We start from the raw sequence: 26,793 nt of genomic DNA, 5'->3' as shown, positions 1-26,793 counted from the left end.
TCATTCTCTGGGACAATGTACAGCGGAGAAGTTACTGAGATTTAATGAGAAAGGAAACCTGGTACTTGTTCTGAAAAACAGAAATGCAGAACCAGAGTGATCTCAACAAAACTCAGTCTTAAAAGCTGCAAGGGTTTGATTCAGTTATAATTGTTTGGTTCTGTGGAGGAAATAATCGAGAAACCGTATCAGACTTCAACTGTGAACAAATGGTTCCAACATGCTTGAGTGATTCAGCTGATAAATAATAGAGAAGTCATTTAAACACACTTTTTAAGAATTGTGTTGAGGAAAGAGCCGTTTTTTGAAACCATGTGTTGTATAGCAAGGTTGAGTAAAAGTCAGACTGAGTGAAGCCTCCTTGCTTGTAAAGAAAGAGGTGAGGGCTTTGCAGGGCTGTCGTCCTCCTCCTGTGTTTGGCAGCCATGAAGTCTGGCATTTCTTGAGTTGCACCAGTAGAGTCCGAGAGATTTAGGATGAATCCAGTTATATTCTATTGTTTCAATTTAGTTCAATAAAAACTGACCCCACCAGGGGAAAAGAGGAAAAAAATACAAGGAAAAAAGGTTTTCACAGGTATTTTAGAAAATGATCATTTACATCTGAAAGCCATGTTCCAAGCTCAGATCTTGTCAGGCCATAGTGTGATGCTCAGAGCACCAAGAGGGAGAGCCCAGCCTCTCCCAGTGCTGCTGCTTCTTAACACAACCTTTTATCCTAAACCCACTCAGAGGACTGTTTGCTATCAAAAGAAGATCGGTGCATTATTCACTCCAGGTGCATCTTTTCTTGCTTCTTGCTCTGCACATGCAAACATGCACTCATGCAGAACAAGGACCCTTCTTTCCATGGGACCTTCTGTGCAACAGCAGGCAAAGCACAACTCTCCTTCCAACACCAGTGTGTCTAAGGGGCAGCAGGTGAACTGCAAAGACAGACTGGGAGTAGACTCAGGGCCTCCTTTTGCTCCTGTTCTGTGTGTGTGGGAATTTCTGGTTGTTTCACCGAGAAATAAGATGGGGGCTACCACTTGCCCCCTGTGCTCCCATGTGAGACAATTGGCTCCATTGCTTCACTTAGCAAATCCTGTTTGCTGTTCTTCTCACTATGTGTAATGCGACATTGACTTGTTCTAAAGTATTTTTCAAAAATGTATTAAAACACTCTGTAATGCAACATAATACCTATTCCAAAGAGTCCCCTGACTGCACACATTATTATAGATGGTAGGAAGCTACAGTGGGATTAGCTGTTAACTGCAGATCCGATGCCAGTGCTTTTCTTTCTGTGGTTCCATGTAATTTAACATGTCAATAGTTTTACCTCCCTGGTAAAACATGATAAAATTTTATATGGTTGTGTTACTCATAATGTACCACATAGTTACACATGAATGATATCACTCCTGAATATAAACAGTTATTTCAAGACTGATTTCAGTAAATGACTTACTACAATCTTGCCTTTTTTATATATGTATTTTAATAGTGACCTCTTTCTTGCAGACAAAATTGAAGAAGCACAAAAGCAACTTAATGGAACAGAAGACCAACAGAGAGGTAATAACAACCCCCAAAAAATAAAATAGAAAATAAGTAAAGTATTGTCATCCTACAGGCTGGTCCAAAGCCTTCCTGTGTCAGTGAAAAGACTTGACTGGACTGGGCACTGGATGAGGCCCCAGGCATGTCTGTCTGCATATCCGGGGCTCTGTCTGTAAATGTCCCACTTCAGCTGAGACACAAAGGCTTTCTTTTAGCCACTCAAGTAGCTGCCTTGACCTTGATGAGATCGCATGAAGCTGTACCATCAGGGACATGAACATTGCTGACCACAGCCTGTGCTAACCCTTGGTTCATTATGTGATTTACCTAATCATTAACAACCATACTCAGTTTCTGGTGAGCAATATATGATGATTTCCAGCAGATGATGAGGAAAGGGACTGATCATCACAGCTTATTTTAAGAAACAGATGAACTGTGGCAGATGTAACCTCTGTGTTAGAGCTTAGAAAGCTGGTGCAGTCATTGCATTTCAAGAATGGCTGATTGACTGCAGTGATACGTGTTTGGTTGTGTGATAAATCTCATCTGCATACCGTGGGGATGCCCAGACAAAGTCTGGGGAGCCCAAACAGAACTTTGCCAGGTTACTACTGGGCCCATCATGGGAGGGGCATGAGAGGTCATGTCCACAGCTTGGAGGAGCAACGGGGCAGGAAGAAACCCAGATTAAGGACTCAGAGAAAGAGTGATCCTGCCCAGTCTCCTCTCAGGCCTGTGCCTGTGCCTGCAGAGCCCCAGCCCGTGTCCAGGAGTGAAACTGTCACCATGTGGAGTCAAGGAACAGCTCTGCAGTACACTTTTTGGACTAAGAGTTGCTAGCTGGGGGTGTGGAACACATTAGGGGATGCAGGATAAAAGCTTTTGGGGGTTGTGTAATGCTCTGTGCCTGCAACTGCAGTGGGGCTGCAACCCTGAGGGCTGATTTGTCCAGGTGCAGCAACTGAGGAGTCTGGGATCCACGGGTGGCTGAGCCAAGCTGCTGTGAGATCCACCTTGGATGCATAGAAATATTTCCATTAGTGGACCTTTGCCCTGCTTAGCCAGATCAAGGAGTAGGATGAGGTAGGAGTGCTCAGAGTGTCTTGTCAGGATCTGTATGTCCAGCCATATATATGTACGTATGTATGGGTGTGTGTGTGTTTGATCTGTGTTTATGTCCCTCTTGGGAGAATATTTTCAGCCTTACTACTGGTTGGACCTGGGGGTATGGAGCAGCAGTGGCCTCACTTCTCTTGAGCTGCTGGATTTAGCAGATTAAATATTTTCTAGTATCTGGTGTCAGTGCTTTGGCTTTTTCGGGGTTGGCATTCACCTTTCAGTGGTGGTGAGCTACCCGTCTGGCCTGTGACACATCTGTGAACAGTGTTGTAAATTGTTGATGCTCTGTCCTGGAAGGTTTATTATCTTTCAAAACAATGAACTTCAAAACTTTTTGAAGATTAGAGAGCAGAAGACATACCCAAGTGGATGTCAGCAGGGTCTTTCTGACCCAGCATTTGGCCTCCAATGGAGGGAGTAGGATGTACTGTTCAAGGACACCACATAAGCCTGGCCACTTTCTTTAGCATCTTACCCTTATGAAGTCCACACACATTGAATTTAGGGATGTCTGCCTCATCCCTTTATTATCTAGACACTCATGGAGCTGTTATCTATGAGTATAGTTGGATTAAATGCTGCTTGCACCCAACATTTTCTGGCAGCAAGTAGTTCACTAGCAATGACATTAAAAATAAAGGATTTTATTTTTTCTCCTGAATTTCCAATTTTCCTTCAATTTTCAACAGGAAACAGCTCTAGCTCAAGCACTGTGAATTGTTAAATAACAGTTCTACACTCACCTTATCCATTGCCTTCACGATTTTATAAATCTTGTCCATATTTTGCTCAGCTTTTTTTTCTCCAAACTTGTAGCTGGTTTCATATTTCAAGATGTTTGATATAAACTGTCTCATATGAGTACCAGGACTGCTCTATGTATTTATAAAAGGTGGAAGAGATAAAACATAAGTGGCTAGATAGCGGGCCTTCAAATGTTTGCAGAGACTTTTAAACAAGCTAGACCTTCTCTTAAGCATTTCTTATGTATTTCTATTTAGTGTATCATAGATAAGTGGTATTGTCATCCAATGGCATGTAAGGTATTGCTGTCCTTGTTGCTCATGGTCTCACAAAATTAATACTGCTCTGGATGATTTTTTGTGATGCATGTGTTCAAGCTAAAGACGAGCTAACCTCTGCTTTCAGGCATTTGTTCTCACGTGTGGCCCAGTAACATCTTTGCATAAAGGAAGATAAATTCTCTAGGGTTAACTTAGCAATGTACTCTGGAAAGGGATGGGGTTACAAAGGTTTATGTGATGGTAGCACTCAGCTTTCAAGCGTTTCAGAATCAAAGAGAGATTTGACTTAATTTTTGGCTTCTAGCCTAAATTCTTATGGCTGGAAATTGAAAAATAAAGTTTTACATTGAAAACTGATACAGAAATAACTGAGGTAATAAAGTTACTCTTTTCAAATTAAAACTGTCCTCTGCCACTGTGGGGTTTTTTTTTTAGTTTCTTAAATGCCTGAATAGATCACATTCTTGGTAATATGAGGTAAATAAAATTATTTATTTGACTCTGAAGGCTGCTGAAAAAAAGAAAATGCATGTTTTGAGCCAAACAAGTAAACAAAAATATGCACATATTCACATAAGTTATTGTAAATCACAATCCTGTGTATACAGTTTTGTGTGAAGTATGACTGTACGTTTTTCCCCTTGGTTAATTTATTTTGGCTTTCAGTTCATCTAGATCACTTTAAATTTGTTTATTTTCTATCTGAAATGATTAAGAAATGTAATTTTGTGGAATTTATCATAAGTTGAGTCTTGCTCTGTCAGAAGAGCTGTCAGTGGCACAATGTATTTGTGGGGAGGAGTTTTTCATAAGTTTATTTGCACTATGTTTCTTCTGAGTAGCTTTGTGCACTGATCAGTCATAACTTTACACATGTTTGGGATTTAAGTTGAATTTAATTGACTACAGAAATGCATGTATTTAAAACAACTCATTTTGCCATTAGCTATAGTAATCCAATTAAGTGCAAATTGGAATAGGACTCAAGCACAAATGAGGCAGTAAATGGGAAGACACAGTTTTCAAGTTTGCACTTTAGTTATTTAGTATAAAGTTGCAACTGCTTTTTTGTTTTTTGAAGTGATAGTCCAAAAGTTATTTAAATAGCCTTGGTTCAAATAACCACTTGAGACCAGAAAAATGTTTATTAGGGGCTGTGCTCAGCTTCCTGCTCAGCAAGTGTGGAAGGTGGCTAATTCTCGTGTTGTTTCGTTTTCTCTCTGCTGCCCAGTTACTACTCTGCATTTTCAGGAGGAGAAACTGTGCTTCTCCTTATTTTTGCTGCTATCTCCCAGTACTCTTTTACACCCTGGGTGTGCCCCCACTTTGCAGCTGAATTTTGTCTTCTGAGACATGTACAAGGTTTAATTAGTGTGATAGAGAAGGTCTTGCTCCACATGGTGTTCTTTAAAATCTGGAAGGGATGATGAGCTTGAACTACACAAAATCTCTCCTTGAGAAAGCAGTTGAAGTTTTCTGTGGTGTGGGACTCACTGGATATTGTGGGCTGGAAAGCATTCAGGTGAATGCAGCTGCTTTATCTTTGATCTGCCAGTGGCCATCCTCCTAAGAAAGCCATTCCAAGGATGTCTCTCTGTCTTCTCCCTTCCAGACAAGTCAAGTTCTGTCAGATTGTGATCACCACAGAGGCATCTGATTTGGTCATCCTCAGAGACAGTCCAGCCTCTGAAGTGCTGTAAGCATTTTGTTTCCTGCTTTAACCATTGCAGCAGTTCTTTGCCTGTCACAGCACTCTGGGTCCTAGGTACATCAGCACTACCAACACCACCATTGAATTCCTTAGGAGTAGTGGAACAAACTTGACTGTCTCCATACTTGGTGTCAGCAATGCTGACTGCCACCTAAATCTCTCTCTTAACATTCAAAACATTCAAGTTGGTGACAAACTCTAGAGCACCAAGATTTGTCAGAAAATGGATGAAAGGTTTCCAAAAGGACCATCTTATCTCATTGGTAGGCAACACAGATGTGTGCTCTGTATGCCTATCAATCCTGGGGTCTCTTGGGCTGTTTGGACTCCATAATTTCAGGAGTATCACAGCCAAAAGGGTCAATGATAAATCTTTGGGTAAGATGAAGATGGATTTCTTTGTTCTCCTTCTCATTCATGGCTATTGTTGTGTCCTCAGACTATAGGGTGGTCTGCATTGGACTGGAGACATGCATGTGTTCATCAACCTCATTGGAGTTTAGACTTGCAGGCTGTCCTGCAAGGAATAAGCTGTTACTTAAGTTCCAGGTCAGTTATGTTGGTCCCTTGCAGTTTGCCCGTTCTGATAGTGAGTACTCATTATGGAGTACTCACTTGAATTAAAGGGTCTGTGCTAAGGTCTATTTAGCACCTATTTTAGTCTGTCATTTGCCTATCAGTCAAGTTGCTGTAGTTTCTCACTCCATCCTTTCCACATTCCTTAAAGAGCTTTTTCAATGTCTTGCCTTCAGCTGGAGATGCAAGAATTTAAATACTAAGCTGTTCATTCTTTTGTGTCATCAGTTTCAGATCCTCAGCGTAGCTGTTCACTTTCTAGTCCGTGAATTTCTAAGTTGCTCTCACTTATTCCAGAGGCCAATTGTGGCAGATCTGTCTTGATGATAGCATTCCCTTTCATAGGTACTGCATACTGTCCCTGAGACAGTACCAGAATTTCACCTCTCAGATCAGCTCTCTTTCCACAGTCCTATGCTTTGATATCAGAAAAGTGTCTTCACATTTATTTTTAGATACAGAAACATTGTTGGCAGGTTCAAGAGTTTTGCTTGACTTGATCAGTGATTGTTCAAATAGCTAGAGGTTCTCTCAATGCTCACTGAGAAACCACCTCAACAGAACCATTCAAAGCCCTGGTCTGGACTCCAGCAAGGTCCAAGCAACTTCTGGGGTGCTGTTGAAGTACACCTTTATTTCCAGCCTCTGTCATGGAGCTGCTTGAAACCTCCATCATCATTTTCAATGGGTGCTGATCTGTCTTCGAAGCCTAAAGGTTGAAGCAGTGTTTGGTGGAGTGGCTCTGCAGTCGCTGTTTGCGTGCAGAACATGACTCTCCATTTGCTTCCTTCAGTCCCGGTATAGCTGTGTGGAACCACGCCTGGAGTGAGCGGACCTTTGAGCTGTCGTGCATAGAAAGAGGAAAGAAAGGAGAGACTGTGTTCACCACCAAATACTCTCTGAGATGCACAATCCACATTGCACATATGTTCCCCTCCCACACTTGCAGTCCCTTCAAAGCAGTGTGCTGGCATGGAGGAGAGGCAACCAAAATTAAATGCCCTTTACCTTGTTTGCCCATCTGCTGTTTTTTTAACTGGAACGTTATTTTTCTAGTACACTGAACAGCACAGATTTGAGTGAGAAGATTTGTCTTTATAAATGTGAGCATAAGACTTTAGTTCACAAATATATGTTCTGCTGCAGATTCATGGTAGACATATTTTGTATCTTGAGAGTTTTTCCAAACCCTCCCCACTTTATCATCCCTCTTCTTACCTGAATGCATATTGTTGACAAAATTATAGAGGGAGTTTGAAATCAATTATTATAAATATACCAGCATTTTTCTTAGATAAACAAAGCATTGCATATGTCTTATCTTAAAGATTGCTGCTGTTTTCATGTTGTCATGTCCCAGCTTACAGATGACTCTCACCAGCCCACCATCTGGCCCCAAAGGAGCAGCCAGGTACCTTCCCTCCTCTCCCCTTCTCACAGGCACTCCTATTCCTGCCTTCTACCACTATACCTCTCCAAAAAAGCAGGTGGGAGCACTGCATGCTGGTGATGTGCCCTGCTCCCTAGGCCATCACAGAATCATAGAATGGTTTGGGTTGGAAGGGACCTTAAAGATCATCTAGTTCTAGCCTCTTCCAAATCCCTTGGCATGGTCAGAAGCACCTTTCACTAGGGTTGCTCAAAGGCTTATCAAACCTGCCACCTGGCATTGAACACAGCCAGACCAGTGCAGTCAATACTGTATTCTTTCACTTGGGGAAAATAGGAAGTGAAATGAGAAGGGGAGGTATCAGACAAAAATCTGGAAATGTGATGCTGAACAATTTACATGGTTTGATTTACATGCTTAGTGTGATGTCATCCTCCTCAGATGTTTCCTTGAATTTTTCCAGGAAGCTCGCAGGTACAGGAGCTCTCTGATTCTTTGCTGCTGTGTGGTACCAGTGTACTATCCTTAGTCCAAAACATTTTCTTTCCATTTTGTATTTGTAGGAAACTGCCTTACTTTTTGGGCAAGGTACATAACCAAGACCCAGAGTTTCATTTGATTCTTTTCATCTTCTCATCCTTATCTTCAGCAACCCTATGGGCTAGAAATACAGTCATTCTAAATGGAAGTATATAATCTTCAAAAATTGCAAATTACAGTAATGTCATGTTTGTTACTTAATGCTGGTGAGAGGATTAGCTTTTTTATTTTTTTTTTACATACACCAGAACTACCTAGCTTTTACTTTCAAAGTGTTCAAAACTACCACTTAGCAGTGAGATTTTGAGCAATTCACTTGTGCATTTTCCTGATACTTGATTTCATCAAGTATTTGTATCTGCATTTAGATATGTCAATACATCTATCTGAGACATAGTTTATTTAAATTGTTCTCTGTGTGTCAATCTATAGGGCTTTAATTAAAGACTGAAATGTCTTCCTAAAATATTTACATCAGCCCAGACATCTATGATTGGCTTAATGCAGGAACTATTCATGTCTATAGCTCATGTCGTACACGATCTCACATTTTCATAAAGTCACATCTATTCTTAAAATCTCTAATGTTTTCACACTGAAGGAACGTTGTGTGCTGCTAATAACAACAGTGACAACTTGAAAGGTCCTTTCTGTCTTCAAGCACATTCAATACAGGGGTTTGTGCCCACAAAGAACAGTGAGAAAACTCTCCTGACTTTTTCAGGAACAGAAATAGTCTCTGATATCATTTAACCTAATTTTTCCTTGCTCTTGTCTTCAACAGTTAAATACATTTTAATGTCCCCACTTAGCCAGTGGGGGCAAACTGATAAAAATGGAGATGCTTGAGTGTTCTGTGCTCTGAGAGACAACATTAGACTATGGGCTTAACCCAGGGAAGTTTTCTGGCTCCTGTAGACCTTCTGCATTGTGAGTCAATGTCTGTATCTGTTATTTCTATTTAAATTTTCTTCTGTTAGTACATTTAGTTTAGACAACTAGCAGATGAAACCTGCTCAATATATCCACTGCTGGTGCTAGACATAGCAAGAGCTGATGGTGTTTTGACAGGCAGACAAACAGATTTACAGTTTTAAATTGAAAATTTCATCCTTTGAAGCTATTATGAGAACTTGGTTAAAGCATTAATGGGATATTAAAGTGATAGTATTTTGACTTCTCCTGACAAGTATGGCAAATTTTCTGAATGACAGTTCAGCAAAAGAGATTCTAACCTGAAAGGATAATTTTCAAAGGGACATTTTAAAAATTAACATTATAAAACAATCATTGGAAAAGCATCTTCCTGATAGTAAATGGAAAGTATCTATTCCAAATCCACTGTACAGTACATTGTTAAATCAGTGGCTATGTTTTCAGACACAGCAACATTTTGAGCTTAGTCCTGCTTTAATGAATAGAAGGATTTCTTTCAACTTTATAGAATCTGAGGCCAGAACAAGCTCATTTTTGTGGTGGGAGGATGCTGAGCTAACAAACTGGCTAATTTGAGAACATACCTACACACACGCGTGTGGTGAATTCAATAGGGTGCTAATTTTAGCTGATATGAACTGGGAGCAAGCTAGTTGTGGAAATGCAAGGTTTTTACTTGTAAGCTTCCTTGTAGTCTGCCTTGCATATGAGTAATGAGTGGTTTTCTTCGTATTTTCCTGATACTCCTTTAGCTCTGGGAGTTGTTAGTTTCCTTTGATCTGCTTCAGAAGGGAAAATATAATATAAAAATGGATGAGTGATGAGTTGGATTAAATGTACACTCTCTGGTAGCTATATGCTTATTGGGCTGACCTGCATGGAGCCTTTCCTAGGAATCTTCTTGATGTGTGAGAGGGCAAAAAGAGAGACTGTGCACATTTACGGATAAAGGGCGGGTGAGGCTGGGGGAAGGACTCTGAGTAGCTCGGAGGTCTCAGAACTGGGGGCTTCCCACTGATGCTGAAGCAAACCTACCCTGGGGGGAGATCATCATTTCCACCTGCAGCACGACGAAACCACAATCTGAATATTCCTTGGTTAGGACATTTCTCACATCTAGGTTTCAGTCAAATGGACTTGTACTCTACTTCTGTCATGTTCACAGCACCATTTAGTCCCAAAAGAAAGACCTGCTGTATGGGACTTTTCCTACTCTCTATGCCAAACCTCCTAGTCCTTTCCTTTCTCTGTCTTTAAATAAGGTTATTAGGTTGAGCTCTTTCGTATTCTTCATTCCTGGTGAGTTGGTACAGGCAGTATGGAAATGGCTTCTTTTGAGCCCTGCTTTTCAAATGGAAGATTATGTTAAAGAAATTTGGAAAATGTGACTAAGAAGCTTGTTCTGTTTGAACATCATTATTTGCAGGGATGGTTTAGTTTACTATCTTATTCCTTTCATTTCTGTTTTTTCTCCCCAGACTCATGTTTGGCTATTTTGCATTCAAAATAGGTAACCATGTAGCGGTTGCTCTCTGCTGAAAACCCTTAAACTGGCTGCTGTTTCATGAGCCTGTCTATCATTCTGTTTTCATGGCCTTTCTTCTTCAGTGGTGTTAGAGGTGGAAGTTGGCTCTGATGATTTGCTAGCCAAATCCTGACTTTCCAGTAACAGCTGGACATCGTTAAATTACAAACAGATACTTTAGTTGTGAAACTGTTGACAACATTGCCTGACAGTCAAGGAAAATTTCTGGATGTCCCTGAGATATTTTAGTTAATTTCTGGCAGTGTAGTTTCTTTAACTATTTATATTTAAGTAGCTTTTATTTTCAAATGGATAATTAGGTGGAACTGGTTTCTTCTTTGGCTTTGTCTGGGAGCTCATTATTATGCCTTTTGGGAGGCATCCTGTCTTTTTGCTTGTCTTCAGGGTGCCCAGCAAGGAAGAACTTGTCAGGCTGTGATGGCTGGTGATGTGAGTTATCCTAGCATTGTCTCACCACTTACTCATAGTCAATGTGCTTTATCTTAACAGCACTTAAAATGTGATTACTTTTCTTAGATGAGTATGAAGGGTTCTGTGTAGATAAGGAATAGAGAGCTGTTAAAGCACTATAATGCAGAGCCAGTACATGAATGCCATAGGGCTACTTAATATAGCAAATATTTAAAATTTTTTTCAGGATGTTTAAAATTCTGTAGTATATGCCCTTGCTGAATCTTCATACATTGCAATTTAATGTGTGTGGTTAGGCATTAACCATGGCCTATGTGGTCAGTGTCTGCTGTTTTTGCATTGCTTTTCTTCTGTCTTTCAATGTCAAGTCTTATGAAACTTCACAGTGGTTCAGCCTCTCCTGGTTTCTTACACCATAATGGTGGGAAATCTTGATCAGTATCAAATATCATGTTTCATTTAATGTGTGTCATGCTGGGCAGGAAATTAATTCTTTTGGGGGGGGAAAAGATCCTATTTTGCTTTGGTCGGAGGTTTTCAGATGTGTTGAAGTGTTGCATTTTATTCCTGTTTGCATGTGGACATTGGAATGTCTCAGTTCAGGCTCTCGTGTTACCTCAGCTGTCAGGTGTTTATTGCTGTTTGATCTTCATGGTCTTCCTCATCAAGCATGCTGATTTTATGGCTAAAAATCTGCTGGTTGTTACTTTCTTCACTTGAGATGCTAGATGCACTAAATGAGACCAAACTGCTCTAAAGAAGGTATTTCTTGGTCTTGTTAGCTTAGGGCAGTTACATCCTTTACACCTCATCAGAAGTCAAGGGTGTCTTGATGTGAGTAGCCATGACTTAAAAAGGTGCCGCCAGGAAGACAGCCCCAGACTGCAGCTTGTCATTTACTCTTTACCTGTCCCAAGGCCAAACAAGGGTTGGCAGGCTCTCACATCTGAGATGAAACTGTATCGTGGGAAAGCTTCCTGATAAGTCCAAGCTCTGCACCTAGGGGTAAAGGTGTCTCCCTTCGCTTATGCTAAAATGTTATTGCACAATTTATAAAGCTAATCCGCTCTGCCCTCACAGTGGTATTTCACCATATGTGAGGACTAGCCCAGAGGACACCTTTGTGGCTGGAACCTTTAAACATATCAGTTGCTGTATTTCACTTAGGAGGTTATGTGTGTTCCAGTTTCTTGGGGAGGAACTTTTTTTGGTTTGAATTAATTACTGGATCATATCTGTATCTCTTCACTGTAGCTTTGAAAAGTTCCAGAACATTATTCTCCCCTTTCAGCTTCAGTGTAACTTTACAACTTAAACACTGGTGAGGGAGGTCCTGAAACCTGGGGGCTGAGCAGCCCCTTGCTCACTCCCACACCAGCTTCTCTCTCCCTTACGGGAGAAGTATAGGCAGGCCTGTTTCCCTATTTCAGGGAAACATTACTCAAAGGCAAGAAATACTTCTTCCTTTCCTTGGTGTTACCTTCATATGTAACATATCTTCACAATTCACTCCTGTAAATATGGAATTAGTGGAAACAGTAGATTGTGTAGTTTAAACTTTGCCATTTGTACTAAACATTATTAAATTTTATTTGTCAGTTCTTAGCAATTGCTTATTTTTGGTAGCCAGCAATATGGGTATTTCTTGGAATGTCTGTAGTTGAAAACCCCAAAATTCCATATGAGCAGAATGCTTTTATATTGCATTGGTTTTGTTGAGGTGCCTGTTAGTTTTGCCATTAGTAAGATGAAATGTGAGCAGAATTTAGTGGTGGGATTTGTTTCATGATGGAAGTTGCAAATGAGAAAAGGAATTAAGCAAAAAGGAAAACAGAAAAGCAGGATTCCTAGGGATGCTGTTCCTGGTGTAGTGAGAGAATGTATCATTGGTGTGTATTCTGATCATGGTGACTTAACAAGCTGAAGACCTGTGGAAGCATGCAAGCAGTGTCTTGGGTATGAATATGAGCAAAAGTACTTTGCAAACATTCAGCTTTATCTATTCCAATCTCAAAACAATGGAAATTAATGCAAGCTCTGATAACTATGATAAAATGGCTTCTATTACAGAGTTGGGGACAAGGGGACAATGTTTCCCACAATATTGCTGTATCCAGGTTGGTAAGGTCTGGCTAGGTGGACAATCAGAGGACAGGTACAAATGCAAAGCCCTGCACCCAGGCAGGAGGAGCTCCAGGCTGGGGACTGACAGGCCCGAGAGCAGCTCTGTGGAAGGACCCTGGGGGTGTGTTGGGCAGCAAGCTGGTCACTCACCAGCAGCACACTTGGCTGCAGGGGAGACCACAGCATCCCGGGCTGCGTAGATGAAAGCATGACCAGATCAGGGGAATGAATTATCTGCCTCTACTCAGCAATCCTTAGACCACTTTTAGATACTCTGGTTATACCAGCAGCATCCTACAGTGCAGGGGGAGCATCAGAAACCTGGAGTGATTTCAGTGTTGAGTCACCACAGCCATCAGGGCTGGACCATTTACACTCTGAGGAGAAGCTGAGGGACCAGGGCTGATACAGGCTTGAGAAAAAATGGTTTTGGCGGTGGTTGTCATGGAGTCAGACTCTTTGTGATGGAGAATGGTGAGAGGATGAGAGGCAACAGGAACAAGTTGAAACAAGAGTGATGCAGACTGGCTTGTTCCCCATGAGGACAGTTAAGCAGTGGAAGATACTGCTCACAGAAGCTGTGTAGACTCTCTCCTTGTTACAGTTCAAAGCCCTATGGACTCAGGTCTGATCCCATAGCTGGCCCTGATTTGAGCAGGAGGTTTGACTAGAGATTTTCTAAGGTCCCTTCCCACCTGAATTTTTTTGTGATGGTATGAAATACCAATTTTCAGTTTGGAAAATTCACTCAGTTGCAGAGGTACTAGATGTGATTTCTTCATGTGTGTAGATCAATATTTCTTTTTCTCTACAATTACTTTTGATATATGAACTTGAGAAACACTGATGGTAAAGGACATGAACATTTAATTTGACTTTACAAACATGTGTGCTGTCATCGAAGTTAGTGGCACTACTCAAATGGGTGCAGGTACTACATACTAACACAGGTGCACAGGAGCTTGTGTTAGGAGGATATTTGGTATTTTGCTTAATAATGAGAAGTTATGCTGATAAAATAGTCATTCCAGTATAAAAATCTGGTGTGAAATGACCCTTGAAAGAGGATTGGGGAACCTGTGCCTGACAGCCAGTACAATACCTTTGATGGGTCACATATCAACATTGTCTGTTAAAAACACCAAGAAAAATAATCATGTGCTTACAGACAGTGTGAAATCCTGAAGCCATACTCACTTTATGCTTGCCCTATGGAATCATCTGCTGTTTGCTGGTATGAACAAAAGGACAAATGTTGGCACAGATGAACACTTGATCCAATCCGTGTCATACTGCTTTAGCCTTTGAATGTCAGAGCTCCTCCCTACTTTTCTTTTCAACTAATCGATGTGAAAATGTGCTTTACATACAAATCCAGTGTTTTTAAGGGTCTGCTCTAGATATGTTTGGACTGGTGTTCTCAGTAATAAAAGTACATAAACATACATTAATCCTGCTGACTGGGGTTTTCAAATACCACTGCTGGCTTGGAGTGCCCCAAGTTCTGTCACTTGCCTCCTGACCTCTGAGACAGGGAGTGACCACCCTCTGGCCACTTCATGAAGTCTGAAATTAGGCACTGAAATAAGACCGTTAAAATTGTTGGTGATTTACTTTAAAATCTATTCTATTTGTACTTAAAATCAAGCATGACACTTGTGTTAATCATGTTCAAATCTTCGTGTTGACTTGTTGGCTGGAAACTTTTTCATAGTTGTATGGATCAGTTATGTAATCAAGGTTTTGTTGTTTGGGAAAAAATGTAATTTTAGTGAAAATATTTATGACTGTACTTAACATGTAGGAAGCAGTATGAAGCTAAAAAGGTAACTTATTAAAAAATGAACATTTAGTCATTCCTTGTTTCATTTAATGGGAGTTCTGGTGGCCTTATATTTGCCATCAAGACTTACATCTTTATTTCATAATCATGTTCTTTACTTATTCATGGAAACAGACCCAGTGAGGTGATTCATGAATACTTTTGATAGTTTTGGTGAAATCAAAATTAAAGAGTATGTAAAGCTTAGCTTAAAACAGAATAAGATCCTTAGTAACAGTCTCTCTCTTTTAGGAGCCCTTCCATTTTTGGATCACTAGCATTGCTGGGTGTCAGAGTAACCTCTTAGCCATTCATTTAAGACATCAATTAGTAGTTGAAGGCTTTCAGAAGAGACTTGATCTTACTTGCAGTGCCCTGACAGCCAAAGTACAGATTAGGAGCTAAAGATCAGGCACTTGGATTTTAAAGTTTGGTCTTTGTATGGGAGTGAGTTTTTAAAATTCTGCAACGTGAAATGAGTGTGTGTGATGAAAATATGGTGCTCATTGGACTTCAGGGATAGATAGTGGTTGCTTGCTCCATGTTCACAAGATGGCACTGAGGGAGAAGAGAGTGGTGCCCTTCCTTGGTTCCCTCTTACTCTTTTCTTTTAGTTCAAGCCTGTAGCTCTATTAGAAGGGAGAGAAAGAGAGTGGGTGTTATAATAACATGTAGGCTTTGAGACAGGCAGTTCTGGAAGTTACTTAAACAAAACCATTGAGATAATTTTGTCAAGACACTGTCTGGTTCACCAGTAAATGCTTTGGAAGAAAAAATCAGATCACTTATAACTTCCCTTATTTGCTGTGTGAGTTATTCTGCAGATTGCTATCTACACCATCACACCTGTGTTCTTTTTTTCTATTTCCTGTGCATAGAGAAAAGTGCATCAGAGAAATTGTAGGTGAACAAAATCATGTTTAGAATCATCAGTTTTTTCTTGTCGTGTTTTGAGTGCAGAATTCATTTTGAAGCAAAGGAATTAAGTTGAGACTCTTGAGAGCAGGCAGAACAAAGCCAACCAGGCAAAGCACAAAAGAGATGCTCTGGTGTCCCTGGAATGTGAAAAGCGAGGTATTGAGCACAGTGGCATTGTGCCCTCTTCTCCTGCCCTTGGTAACTCAATCCTATTTGGTGTAATACAACTTATGACAAAGATTCTTTTTTGACATCTTATTGAGGTGACAGTAGTTCTTAAAAAATACCACTTCACCACCGGAGGAAAGGGGGAATTACCACTGAATGATGAGAATGGCTGGGTGACTGCAGAGAGGCTGAGCAGAGCACATGGCATGGCAGGGAGAGAAAGAAAAGCAGATGAACTTCATACTCTTTTTCCACATGTGGATATTTTTACATTCTTGTTGTTCAGTGTCAGTGTGTGGGTGTGGGTACACAGACGGCCCTGGCAAAGTCATTGCACTCACGAAAGTTGCAAGGCAGAGGAGTCTTTAGCATCTGGGGACTGATGGCTTCTGCCAGTTTTGTTGATGCCCCTGGAAATGCTGATGCAGTTGACCTTTGTGCAGTCATGTAGCTGTAGATTAAGAAACGTGCAGTGGAATATCTTCAACATAAACTGGGAATACGAAGCAAAGACTTACACAAAAAGAATGACAAGCTAAAAGTAAGTGAAGCAAAGTTGTTGGTAGTTCCTTTTTTTTCTCCAGATATGCCAGAAATTTGGTTTTTAGCAAACATAAGGTTAATATTTCCATTAAGAATAATAATAAAGATTTCTAAGTTATCCAGGAGTATGGTAGAACACAGGACTTAAACAATTTTTAAGCCATGTAAAGTCATTGTCAAGTAAGTACCCATTTTATAGACGGGTACACTGAAACAATTCTGTGACTCCATCTCTGGGATTACAAAATCTGTAGAGGCATAAATACAAATAAGAAATTAGTTCTCATGATTTCTGTAGACTGGAATTTTATTGGTATAGAAGGAGCACAATTATAGTGAAGACTGAAAAAAAAAAGCTTTTTCTATATGTAATGCAATGCATAACTTGCCTATGTTTATTTTTTTTTTTTCTTTTCAACTTCCCAAACAATTTTTATACTTTGGCATGTGTTGAACAGCATTTTTAAAAGTAAAGCAGTAAAGAGATTATGGAAAATTCTGACCATGTTATTCAAAGTGAATGAATCTTTTTAATTGTTTGTTGATATATTAGAGATACATTTTTACTTCCTTTAAGGCTTTTGTAAGCCACATTATGTCTTTCAGCTGTGTTGGTTTCCAGGTCACCAGTACATTGTGCAGGTGGAGTATCCTTGTTCTTTGTCACTGTATGGTTGAAACCCAGAAACAGTAGCTTTGAATATTCCGATATATCAGGAAGCACCACATCATTTGATTGTTTGATTGCTGCAGTATGCAACAACTTTGTCTTTTTTGTGTACATTTGCTTGGATGTTTGCAATTCATGGCACTCTTACTTTCCTAGCTGCCCAGTGTAATCTGCCCAGCTCTTCCCGTAGTGCTCTGGTACAAACACTGGCAGTATGATTGCTGTGGAGGCATGATTGTGACAGCACAAAAGCAACCAAATCACTTATGTGCAATTAACGTGGCCATGTTTCAGAGAGATCACCAAACCATGGCTAAAATCATGCTTTTATATAATTACCTTGTTATTTTCTCTTTGATTTGTGTAAAACTGGGTTTTGTTGTTATTGAAGAAAAAACAGTTGCAGTAGACTATGAATTGTAAAGAATTCACCCTTAATAATATGAATGATAAGTTAGTAGTTTAAGTCACTATTAAATTGTGAAGCAGTGGAAAGTACAAAATGTTGTGATGGAAGACTGCTTGGCTTTGAATAAGTTAAATCCAGCCTAATAGGAATAGTTTTTGATGATACAGCAATAAATCCGAAGTTCATTTAAAGGTTAAGTGAACAATTACTACAGAAATTTCTTTCTGGATGCCCAAGAGGAGCACAAAGTTACCAGAACTAGGATTTGGAGCCAGTAGTTCTGGCAAGGGATTCAAGCATCTCTTTCATGGGACTGCTGAATGTGGCAAAACAGACTCTTAATCCTCATAGGTAAGCTTTCTCTAGTAGGGCTGGGAGAGGTATGGGTGAGGTTCTGCAGAGATTGCACACTTGCAATGAATGATGTGTGCTGTGGTTTCACCCCAGCCAGCAGCCAAGACACCGTAATTCCCACTCTAACCACTGTAAAGAATGTTAACTCTACCCCAGCCAAAACCAGCATATTGTGTGATATGTAGGCTTTAATCTTTCAGTTTGCAGGGTAATCTGAATATCCATTCACCCTAACTGAATATATGTGTTATAATTAAGTTGGAATTGAGGCAGATTGTAGGTTTTGAAATTCCAAGTATCTGACATTACCACACATCCCAGTTGGGTTGTGCTCTGGAATGGAGGAAGCATAACATCTTTACTTTTTTTTCCCTACTGGTCACTTTGCATTCTCATGTGCTAGGCAAGCTTTAGGCGTGGCCTGGATTTCCTCTACATGGAGCAGGAATTTCACTCTGGATTCATCAGCTACAGTATCTCTTGTCAGATGCACACAATGCATTGGCTTTTCTCCCACCACAGTATGGAATCCAGCTGGTATTTCTGCAAGAGGACAGTGTGTTCCAGTCCAAAGGGTTGTAGGGTTGATGAGTACTGTGAAGTCTGAGATTCTTCCACGTGCCTCCTTGTGAAAATGGCTGTGAGAATTTCATCCCTTTATGTGTTGTTGTAAGGCTGTTCTTTACCTAGAAGTGCACATAAACCTCTGTTCCTGAGTTACTCATGCAGGAAAAACTGCTTGGGGTTACTTAGTGCTGCTTCCCAAAATTGCTTCCCAAAATGTGTGTGTCTGAACCTTCACAGAGCCATCCACCCTCCAGTCATGTCAGATTCCTCCTTTGTTTTTAATATTGGCAGTCAGACGAGTAGGGGGTTTGCTAACAGCATGATGAAGGAGTTAGTAAAGCCTTCTAATTTACATCCATTTAATATTTAGCTCCCTCTTCCCTACCAGTGATGCTAGTGGAGGCAGTGGCTCTGACTATGCTAGGATAGAAGTAAAAAAAACCAAATTAGCTGATAGATCATCATACATTTGAGGCAGACAAAGATATGTAACTTGGGTATCCACTAAAAAAAGGCTTCTGTGTATCAACTTTGAAATTCAGTCTATTTGTGGTTTTTGTTATAGAGGGAATTGGACTGTCTACAAATCCAAGTGCTTCCTATAAAATTATTCTGCTGAATAATGCTCCAATTCATATGCTATTCCCACCCCCCCCAAAACTCTGCATGCGTATCTGCATAAAATCAGCAACAAGTGTAGCTAGTAATGAAATAATTCAAATTTAGTTTATTTTGTTTCATGATGCACAAATAGGAAGTCATTTAAGTGTGACTGATTTTATTCATCCACAGTAGTTGCTCATCTGAAATGCTATTGAAATTCAGTAATTGGAGCTCTGAAATACAGTATTTGACAGATGGTGTGGGTGGTTGTGCCATTTCCATGATAAATCTACTTACAAATATAACCATGAGGAAGTTGTGTTCATTCCTTGACTATGGGAACATATAGATGGAAAAAGTGACAAACATGACATATGTGTCTTGGTTCTTCGTTTCTTCCTATAATAATTGGAATTCTTAAACTGCTGCAAGAGAGAGGTTTCTTTTACTTGTCTGAAAAGGAGTTGCTAAAATATTCCTTCAGTAGCCTTCCTTTTCTTACGTTTCCTTTGAAGTTTTTCCTATAGTGAATTACTTTTGTAATGTCTTCAAGCATTGCTCGTTTTAGATGAAAACAAAGTAGATCTTCTCTAAGATACATTTACTGTTAACTGAAAGTATTGGAGGCTGGAGAGACATACAGTCCTGTTGCCCCAGGGCTTACTGTTGAAACTTAGAGATGGTAAAGTGGTATAAATAAAAAATATACTGCATTATCCAATTTGAATATTCTTTTTTATTCTCTTTGTGTTTTAACAGAAATCACCGATGCTGGTACTAGAGGAACCCAAGATACAATTAAGGGTGTGAAAAGAAAAAAGATTGTGTCTGAAAACCATCTTAAAAAAATACCAAAATCGCCTTTGAGAAGCCCTGCTGAAGCCAAGGTTAAGCAAAATATAGACCCTTCACCGCTAAAAGCTCTTCCGGATGTCTCCGAACATGCCACAGCACAGGATCACCTGCCCGTGCAAAATGGAAATCAATGTACCAAACAAAATGGGGGAGCACGTAGCGGTGAGATAAGAGTTGAAACAAGCAAATCTGAGACATCAAAGCAGACAAAGCTTTCACTGACGCATCAGTCCTTAGATTTGTGTAAACAGGCAGCGGGGGATACTGATGCAAACCAACTAAACTCAGCAGAGAGGAAGCCTCCCTCAAACTCCTCATCAAGTAATACAAAGACTGACAGTAATGAATGTATTAATTTTGTTGATTGCAGTACATCATCCCCATGTACGCGTACCGCATTCGATGTCTTACTAAAAGCTATGGAGCCTGAACTGAACACCTTAGCACAAGAGTGCCCCCCTTATGGAATGCAAATAGAGAAACTGAGACCAAATAAAACTGTAAGCACCTCTTCTAGTCTCACGTCCAATACAATAAGTGTCCAAAATCAATCTGCTTTGTCACAGCAGGAGTTTGCATCTGGATCTCCCTATTACCCATGTACATTGAACAATGTGCATGTAGCAACAGCAGCCAAGACTGGACAAGCACAAGGCCAATCAGTTTCTCATTCACAAGACCTTATTACTAAAACCAGTCAGCAAAATCACCAGGTTGTTATGTGTCCAAGTTTGACTAGGTCGTTGGTGCAACAGCAGAATCAAGAAAACCCCAAGCTCCAGCAGATCTACAGCATAGCAGTAACTTCATCTGTCGTTCACACCTCATCTTCCACTGTAACTCAGGTTTTTTCTCAAAACCCCTTAGTAGCTAGTTCGTCTTCACCATTGTCAATTAACACATCAAGTTCAACACACTTGTCTATAGGTCCTGTGTATAATTCAGCCCAGATAGCATCAGTTGTAAACCATGGTGTAGAACAAATATGTAACCTCTTGAAAGACCAGAAGCCTAAAAAGCTAGGGAAATACGTCTGTGAGTATTGCAATCGGGCCTGTGCCAAGCCCAGCGTTCTCCAAAAGCACATCCGATCCCATACTGGAGAGCGACCGTATCCCTGTGTGACGTGTGGGTTTTCATTTAAAACCAAAAGCAATCTCTACAAGCACAAAAAATCTCATGCACATGCTATCAAACTTGGACTAGTCCTGCAACCAGATTCAGGTGGCCTCTTCTTATCTCATGACTCAGACAAAGCACTTAGTATTCATTCAGATGTGGAAGAAAGTGGTGAAAGTGAAGATGAAGGCACTGCAGATGAAAGACAAGATGATCAAGAACTGGAACCTGCACAATTAGTGAAAGTCATTTCGAGTACAGAAACACTGCAGAAAGGAAGCCCTATTCCATTAAGCAACCCAGACCATATATCAGGTGACTCTTCATTACATGATGCAGAACCTCAAGTAAGAGCAACTTTACCAAAAGTAGTAGTTCATTCTGTAAATGTTTCTCCATTGAGGGCTGATAGCCCAAAAGTGACAGAGCCAGCACCTGAGCTTGCTGCAGCACAGAGAAAAGGAGATTCTAAAGTCACAACTCTTCAATCAAATTTAACACATACAGCCTCATTCAAGGAGAATGACATAAAGCAGCATCAGAAAGTGGAAGCAGGCCTGTTAGAGGAACAGCCAGGATCTACTGGAGGACCAGTGCATGCTCAACTCCAGAGACAACAGGCAACTGACGGTTCTCAAGATCAGCAAGGAAAATGTCTTTTGAGCCCTAGAAGTTTAGGTAGTACTGATTCCGGTTATTTCTCTCGTTCTGAAAGTGCCGATCAAACTATGAGCCCTCCAGCTCCTTTTGTAAGGGGATTGTTGACCTCTGAGAAAGATCCAAATAAAAATCTGCCCTGTGTGCCACGAGCAAGTAGCATGGTAGCATCAGTGGTGCAAACTGTTTGTGCAGAAAAAAATCTGATTTTCTCTGGCCAAATGCGACCTCCCTTGGCAACAAAAACTCTTGAGGAGCGTATCTCAAAGTTAATTTCTGATAATGAAGCTGTTGTGGATGACAAACAGTTAGATAGTGTGAAACCAAGAAGAACATCTCTTTCAAGAAGAGGAAGCATAGATTCACCAAAATCTTACATATTTAAGGATTCTTTCCAGTTTGATTTAAAGCCCATGGGAAGAAGAACTAGCTCGAGCTCTGATATACCAAAGTCTCCTTTCACACCCACTGAGAAATCCAAGCAAGTTTTCCTTCTTTCTGTACCATCCCTTGACTGTTTACCTATAACACGAAGTAATTCCATGCCTACCACCAGTTACTCAGCAGTACCTCCTAATGTTATACCTCCCTCTCATCCTCTTCGAGGAAGCCAGTCATTTGATGATAAAATTGGCTCTTTATACGATGACGTTTTTGTGTCGGGACCTGCTACTCCACTGAACCAAGGTGGACATCCTCGGACCCTGGTTAGACAGGCAGCAATAGAAGATTCTTCTACTGGTGAAAGCCAAGGTCTTGGACCAGTGCGATCTGTAGAAGAAAATTATCTGGGTTGTAATTTATCAAATGAATCCTTATTGCAAAGGAGCAAATCCCTGGCACAGGGATCAAATTTAGAAAAAACAAAGAAGTCCCCTCAGGTGCGAGGAACAATGTTTGAATGTGAAACCTGCAGGAATAGATACAGAAAACTGGAAAATTTTGAAAACCACAAAAAATTTTATTGTTCAGAGCTGCATGGACCTAAAACTAAAGCAGCAATCCGAGAGCCTGAGCACAAAACTGCTCCAAACAGTACACAGCCTCAAATTCTACACTACAGAGTCACAACTTCAACTGGTGTCTGGGAGCAGACACCCCAGATAAGGAAAAGAAGGAAAATGAAAAGTGTTGGTGATGATGACGACCCACAGCAAAATGATACAACTGTACCATCAAAGAACACAGAAGCCCAAAGCAAGCCAGCAAATTCTTCCAGTCTGTCAAAACACAGTGCCACAACCATGGTAGGATCACAACAACCAAGCAAACTGCTACTTCAGAATTCCCAAATTCAGCTTGTGGCTCGCGGCACAGATCAGACTACTGAGCCAAAGATGGCTTCACTCATTGAAAAGCAGGCAAGTTCAGCTGTGCAAGAAAAGGTGGAGTTGAAAAGACAAGGGACTGGCATTTCAGTAATACAGCACACAAATTCACTGAGCAGAAATAGCTCATTTGAGAAATCAGAGTCATTTGAAAGAGTATCACCAGTTTCTTCTCAAGAGCCCAGCAAGGGTGCAAAGCACCGCTCTTTGAATACAGTTGTAATCCAAGAAGACAGACACTCTCATCTGAGCACTCCCCAGCGTCACCAACCCTTGTCGTCAGAACCGCCCAGAGGGGAAGTTCAGGGAAGCCAATTAGTTTCTAATGAGAGAAGTGCGCCGCTTCAGCCATCAAGACTTGTTCGCCAGCATAACATCCAGGTTCCTGAAATACTGGTCACAGAAGAGCCAGACAGAGAGCAAGAAAACCAGTGCACTGACCCAGAAAAGACAGAAAGGTTTAACTGGCCACAACGCAGTGAAACACTGTCAAAATTGCCAACAGAAAAGCTTCCACCAAAGAAGAAGAGAATTCGGTTGGCTGAAATGGAACATTCATCTGCTGAATCCAGCATTGACTCCACACTTTCCAGAAGCCTAAGTCGGGAGAGTAGCTTGTCTCATGCCTCCAGTTTCTCAACTTCACTTGATAAAGATGAAACTTTAAAGGCTGAGAACCCTTCCAAAGCAGAGCCTGTTAGTAAGTCTTCAGAATTCCTCATGATTCCTGCTGGCTCACATGCACTGGCAGTGCTTGGACCTCATTACCGGGAAATGAGACGTGCTGCCTCAGAGCAAATCAGCTGCACGCAGCCCTCAATGGAGGTTGTGGACTACAGGAGTAAGTCTTTCGACTGCGGAAGCATGTCTCCATCAAAACCTGTCTCACTTGTAGAGGTTGCCACTCCGAAAGTGTCATCTGCAAATGGAGCTGCTGGACATGTGCCTTTACTAGAAAGGAGGAGGGGGCCATTTGTAAGACAAATATCTTTAAATATTGCTCCCGAAAATCAACAGCCTCAAGTGAAATCTTCATTGCAGGCAGCTCATGCCACAGATGTGCCCACAGTGCCACTGCACAGGCTGCAGACCTCTGGCAAACCCTCGGTGGAGTTTCCTTCAAGTACTCAGCATTCACAGACTAACTCCAGACCTCATTCAACAATTCAAAATTGTAATCCTGTTAGCCTGTCTTCACCTCAGCAGCCTCTAGATCACATGTTGAATAATCAAGGCCAGCCATGCTTGACTCATCAGCCTTCTCAGCCATCTACTAAAACATCAGCCCAAGGGGAGCAATCAAGCACAAACTCACTTTCTTGTCATCCTGATGAAAAAAAGGACTGTTTTGCTCCAAAGTATCAACTTCAAGTTAAAACATTACATATAGGTCAGCCATACTCTTCTAAATTGCTAAAAAATACTTTATCAACTCAGACTGGTCTGAGTCAGGTTGGGGTGGACCAGAATGCATCTTCCTTTGAAGTGCAGACAAAACTCTCTGATATGTCTAATCCATACTCTGTGCCTCCTCTAAAGCAAATTGTTCCTAGTAACTGCAGCAGTCAGATACATCAGATTCCTCCTTTTGTGGTTCCCGTCCGTATTCAGAGCAGTATGCCATCCTATGGCTTCGCAACTGTTACACCCCTGCCTCACATTTTAGTGACCCAAGATCAGGGAAATCAGTCCATCTGCAAAACAAATGTTGTGATGGTGCCAACGCTTGAAGGCAAAACTCAGCTGCCAAAATCTCACAAAGATCATCAGAGGACTTTGCCAAATTCATTTGAATTCGAAAATTCACCACTGGAAAGTGGAACCAGAAATTCACCTTTGTCAAGCTCTTCCAATATCATTCAGAAAGTGCCAGTTAGCGGACTCTTCCCTCAACCAGAAGTTGCAGCTTCAAGTAAACGAATGCTTTCCCCAGCAAACAGTTTAGATATTGCCATGGAAAAACAGCAAAAACGTGTTAAAGATGAGAGTGGAGCTGCTTGTATGACAGATGCTAGACCATTGCATTCACTGAACATTAGATCTAATGACCCTACTAGTAAGCAAAAGAAACCAGTTTTAGTAAGACAGGTTTGCACCACAGAGCCTCTTGAAAATCACCTCTTGGATCCTGATGTTGTTACACAGCATGAAAAAAGCACCAAGGCCAGTCCTTCAGACCTGCCTGACCATCAATCATCTGACACTGGGGTTTCAGAAACCCTAAAGAAGTCACCAGAATCCGAAGACCTTAAGTCTTCCACATCACCGGTGTTTGTAGTTAGAAAACCTTCTGAATTGTCTCCAGTGAATAGCCAGAGTTCTCTTCTCAAGGCTGTAAGTAGCAGCCAAGAAAGGTCCCTGACTAACAGTGATGAGAGCACCCACATCAGCAGCCCGGGCCAAGCAAAGCCTGTAGCGACACTGGCTGTGATGAATGCAGGAGAAATGCAGAGGTTGTCATTTCCAAGCCTCAAGACCACAACAAATTTTACCTGGTGTTATCTCATGAAGAGAAAACCATTGCATCTGCTGCAAAATGATCAAAAAATCTCTGCCTATTCTACATGGACCATTAGTCCCAACAACCCAAATCCACTCGGTTTGTCAACAAAGGTAGCTCTCTCCCTCCTCAATTCCAAACAAAAAGTTGAAAAACCCCTGTACACTCTAGCAAGAACTACGCACCCCAGATCTGATGTATTGGTCTATTCAAGCAAGTGGAAGAACAGCTTGACCAAGGTACTTAAGCTTTGTTTGATGTATACTGATCATTTACAGAGGATTTGCTTTGGAAATCATGCTTCATATTTTAGAGAATGTAATATGCCTGACACATGCCATATATGTGCTTATTTATTCTAATTATGCTGGATCAAACTGCTAAAAGGATCTTAAGTAATTCAATTAGGAAACCTGTTCATAAGGATTTATCATTTTTTTATGGGAATTAGTTCCTGAGCTTAAATCTGTGTATTGAGTGTTCATTATAACAGGAATGTGTTTGGCTATTTTTTTGTCAGGCAAAGGGTAGACCAAAACATGTCTGATATAAATATTTTTAATAACTTCTAATTTAAATTAATTTTAGATAATAATTACATATTTTGCCTTAAAAGTCAGCTAAGGAAAGAACAATAAGGGTATTTTCTGCTTCCAAACAGTACTCAGCTGGAGCAGGTGTCCATGGATACACCAGTTTTCACCGTCACTGATTATCTAATTGTGAGAGGAACAGTATAACATTTCCCTTTCTCCCACCTAGGTTAATCAGTGGTGTGAAATAATGACAAAAATAGCAAGGATTAAACAAAATTGCCACTGCCGTAAAACCACTGACAACTTCTTGAATTGATATTGCTCCAAAGATAATATTAAATCTTGTGCTGAAGAATGCAATCCAGGCAAAGATTGTGACCCACATAAAAAAAACCCACATCATTCCAGAGTGCAAAGTGGCAGAGCAAAATAATCTCTTCTTATTCCCTTAGCTGTTTTGGGGCTGCACAGATGTGATCAAGATTTTACTTGCTGGACAGTTTTGTTACAGACAGGATCAAAGCAGTTTGGTTTAGACTGGATTTGGTGTTCCTCAGTGATTGAACCAGTGCTGTGCGCGGGTGAAGGTGGCTCTTAGCCCTGCATTATGGCAGCAGGTGTCTGTGTCTCTGTAATGGACCAAGTAGTGGATTTTATTGTCCCATCTACTGAAGTTGTGAAGCTCTCTGAAGCCTGCAGCATGATTTCATGCTTTTCCTTGCTTTGCACTGCAGACACAGTGTCTTCGGTGCCAAACACATTGGAGCTGGCAAAAACAGGGCATCAGCGAAGCCATAGACCTTCCTTTCTCCATGATCC

General features: G+C 40.8%; 1 protein-coding gene across 9 annotated transcripts in view; it reads left to right on the top strand.

The window, feature by feature from the left end:
* The window catches only part of HIVEP1 (HIVEP zinc finger 1), a 126,677-nt gene that overhangs the window by 67,748 nt on the left and 32,136 nt on the right, over positions 1-26,793 (top strand). For all 9 annotated transcript variants that reach the window (XR_008436160.1, XM_053970379.1, XM_053997240.1 and 6 more), the window contains 2 exons: positions 1,506-1,559; positions 19,739-25,677. Coding sequence is in view for 8 of the 9 variants with exons in the window: in XM_053970379.1 (XP_053826354.1) it covers positions 1,506-1,559; positions 19,739-25,677 (5,993 nt within the window). In the remaining variant the exon portion in view is untranslated. The remainder of the gene's footprint in view (positions 1-1,505; positions 1,560-19,738; positions 25,678-26,793) is intronic.

This window comes from Vidua macroura, chromosome 1 (genome assembly GCF_024509145.1).
Source record: "Vidua macroura isolate BioBank_ID:100142 chromosome 1, ASM2450914v1, whole genome shotgun sequence".
Taxonomy (NCBI): domain Eukaryota; kingdom Metazoa; phylum Chordata; class Aves; order Passeriformes; family Viduidae; genus Vidua; species Vidua macroura.
This window is presented reverse-complemented; position numbering and strand designations above follow the sequence as displayed.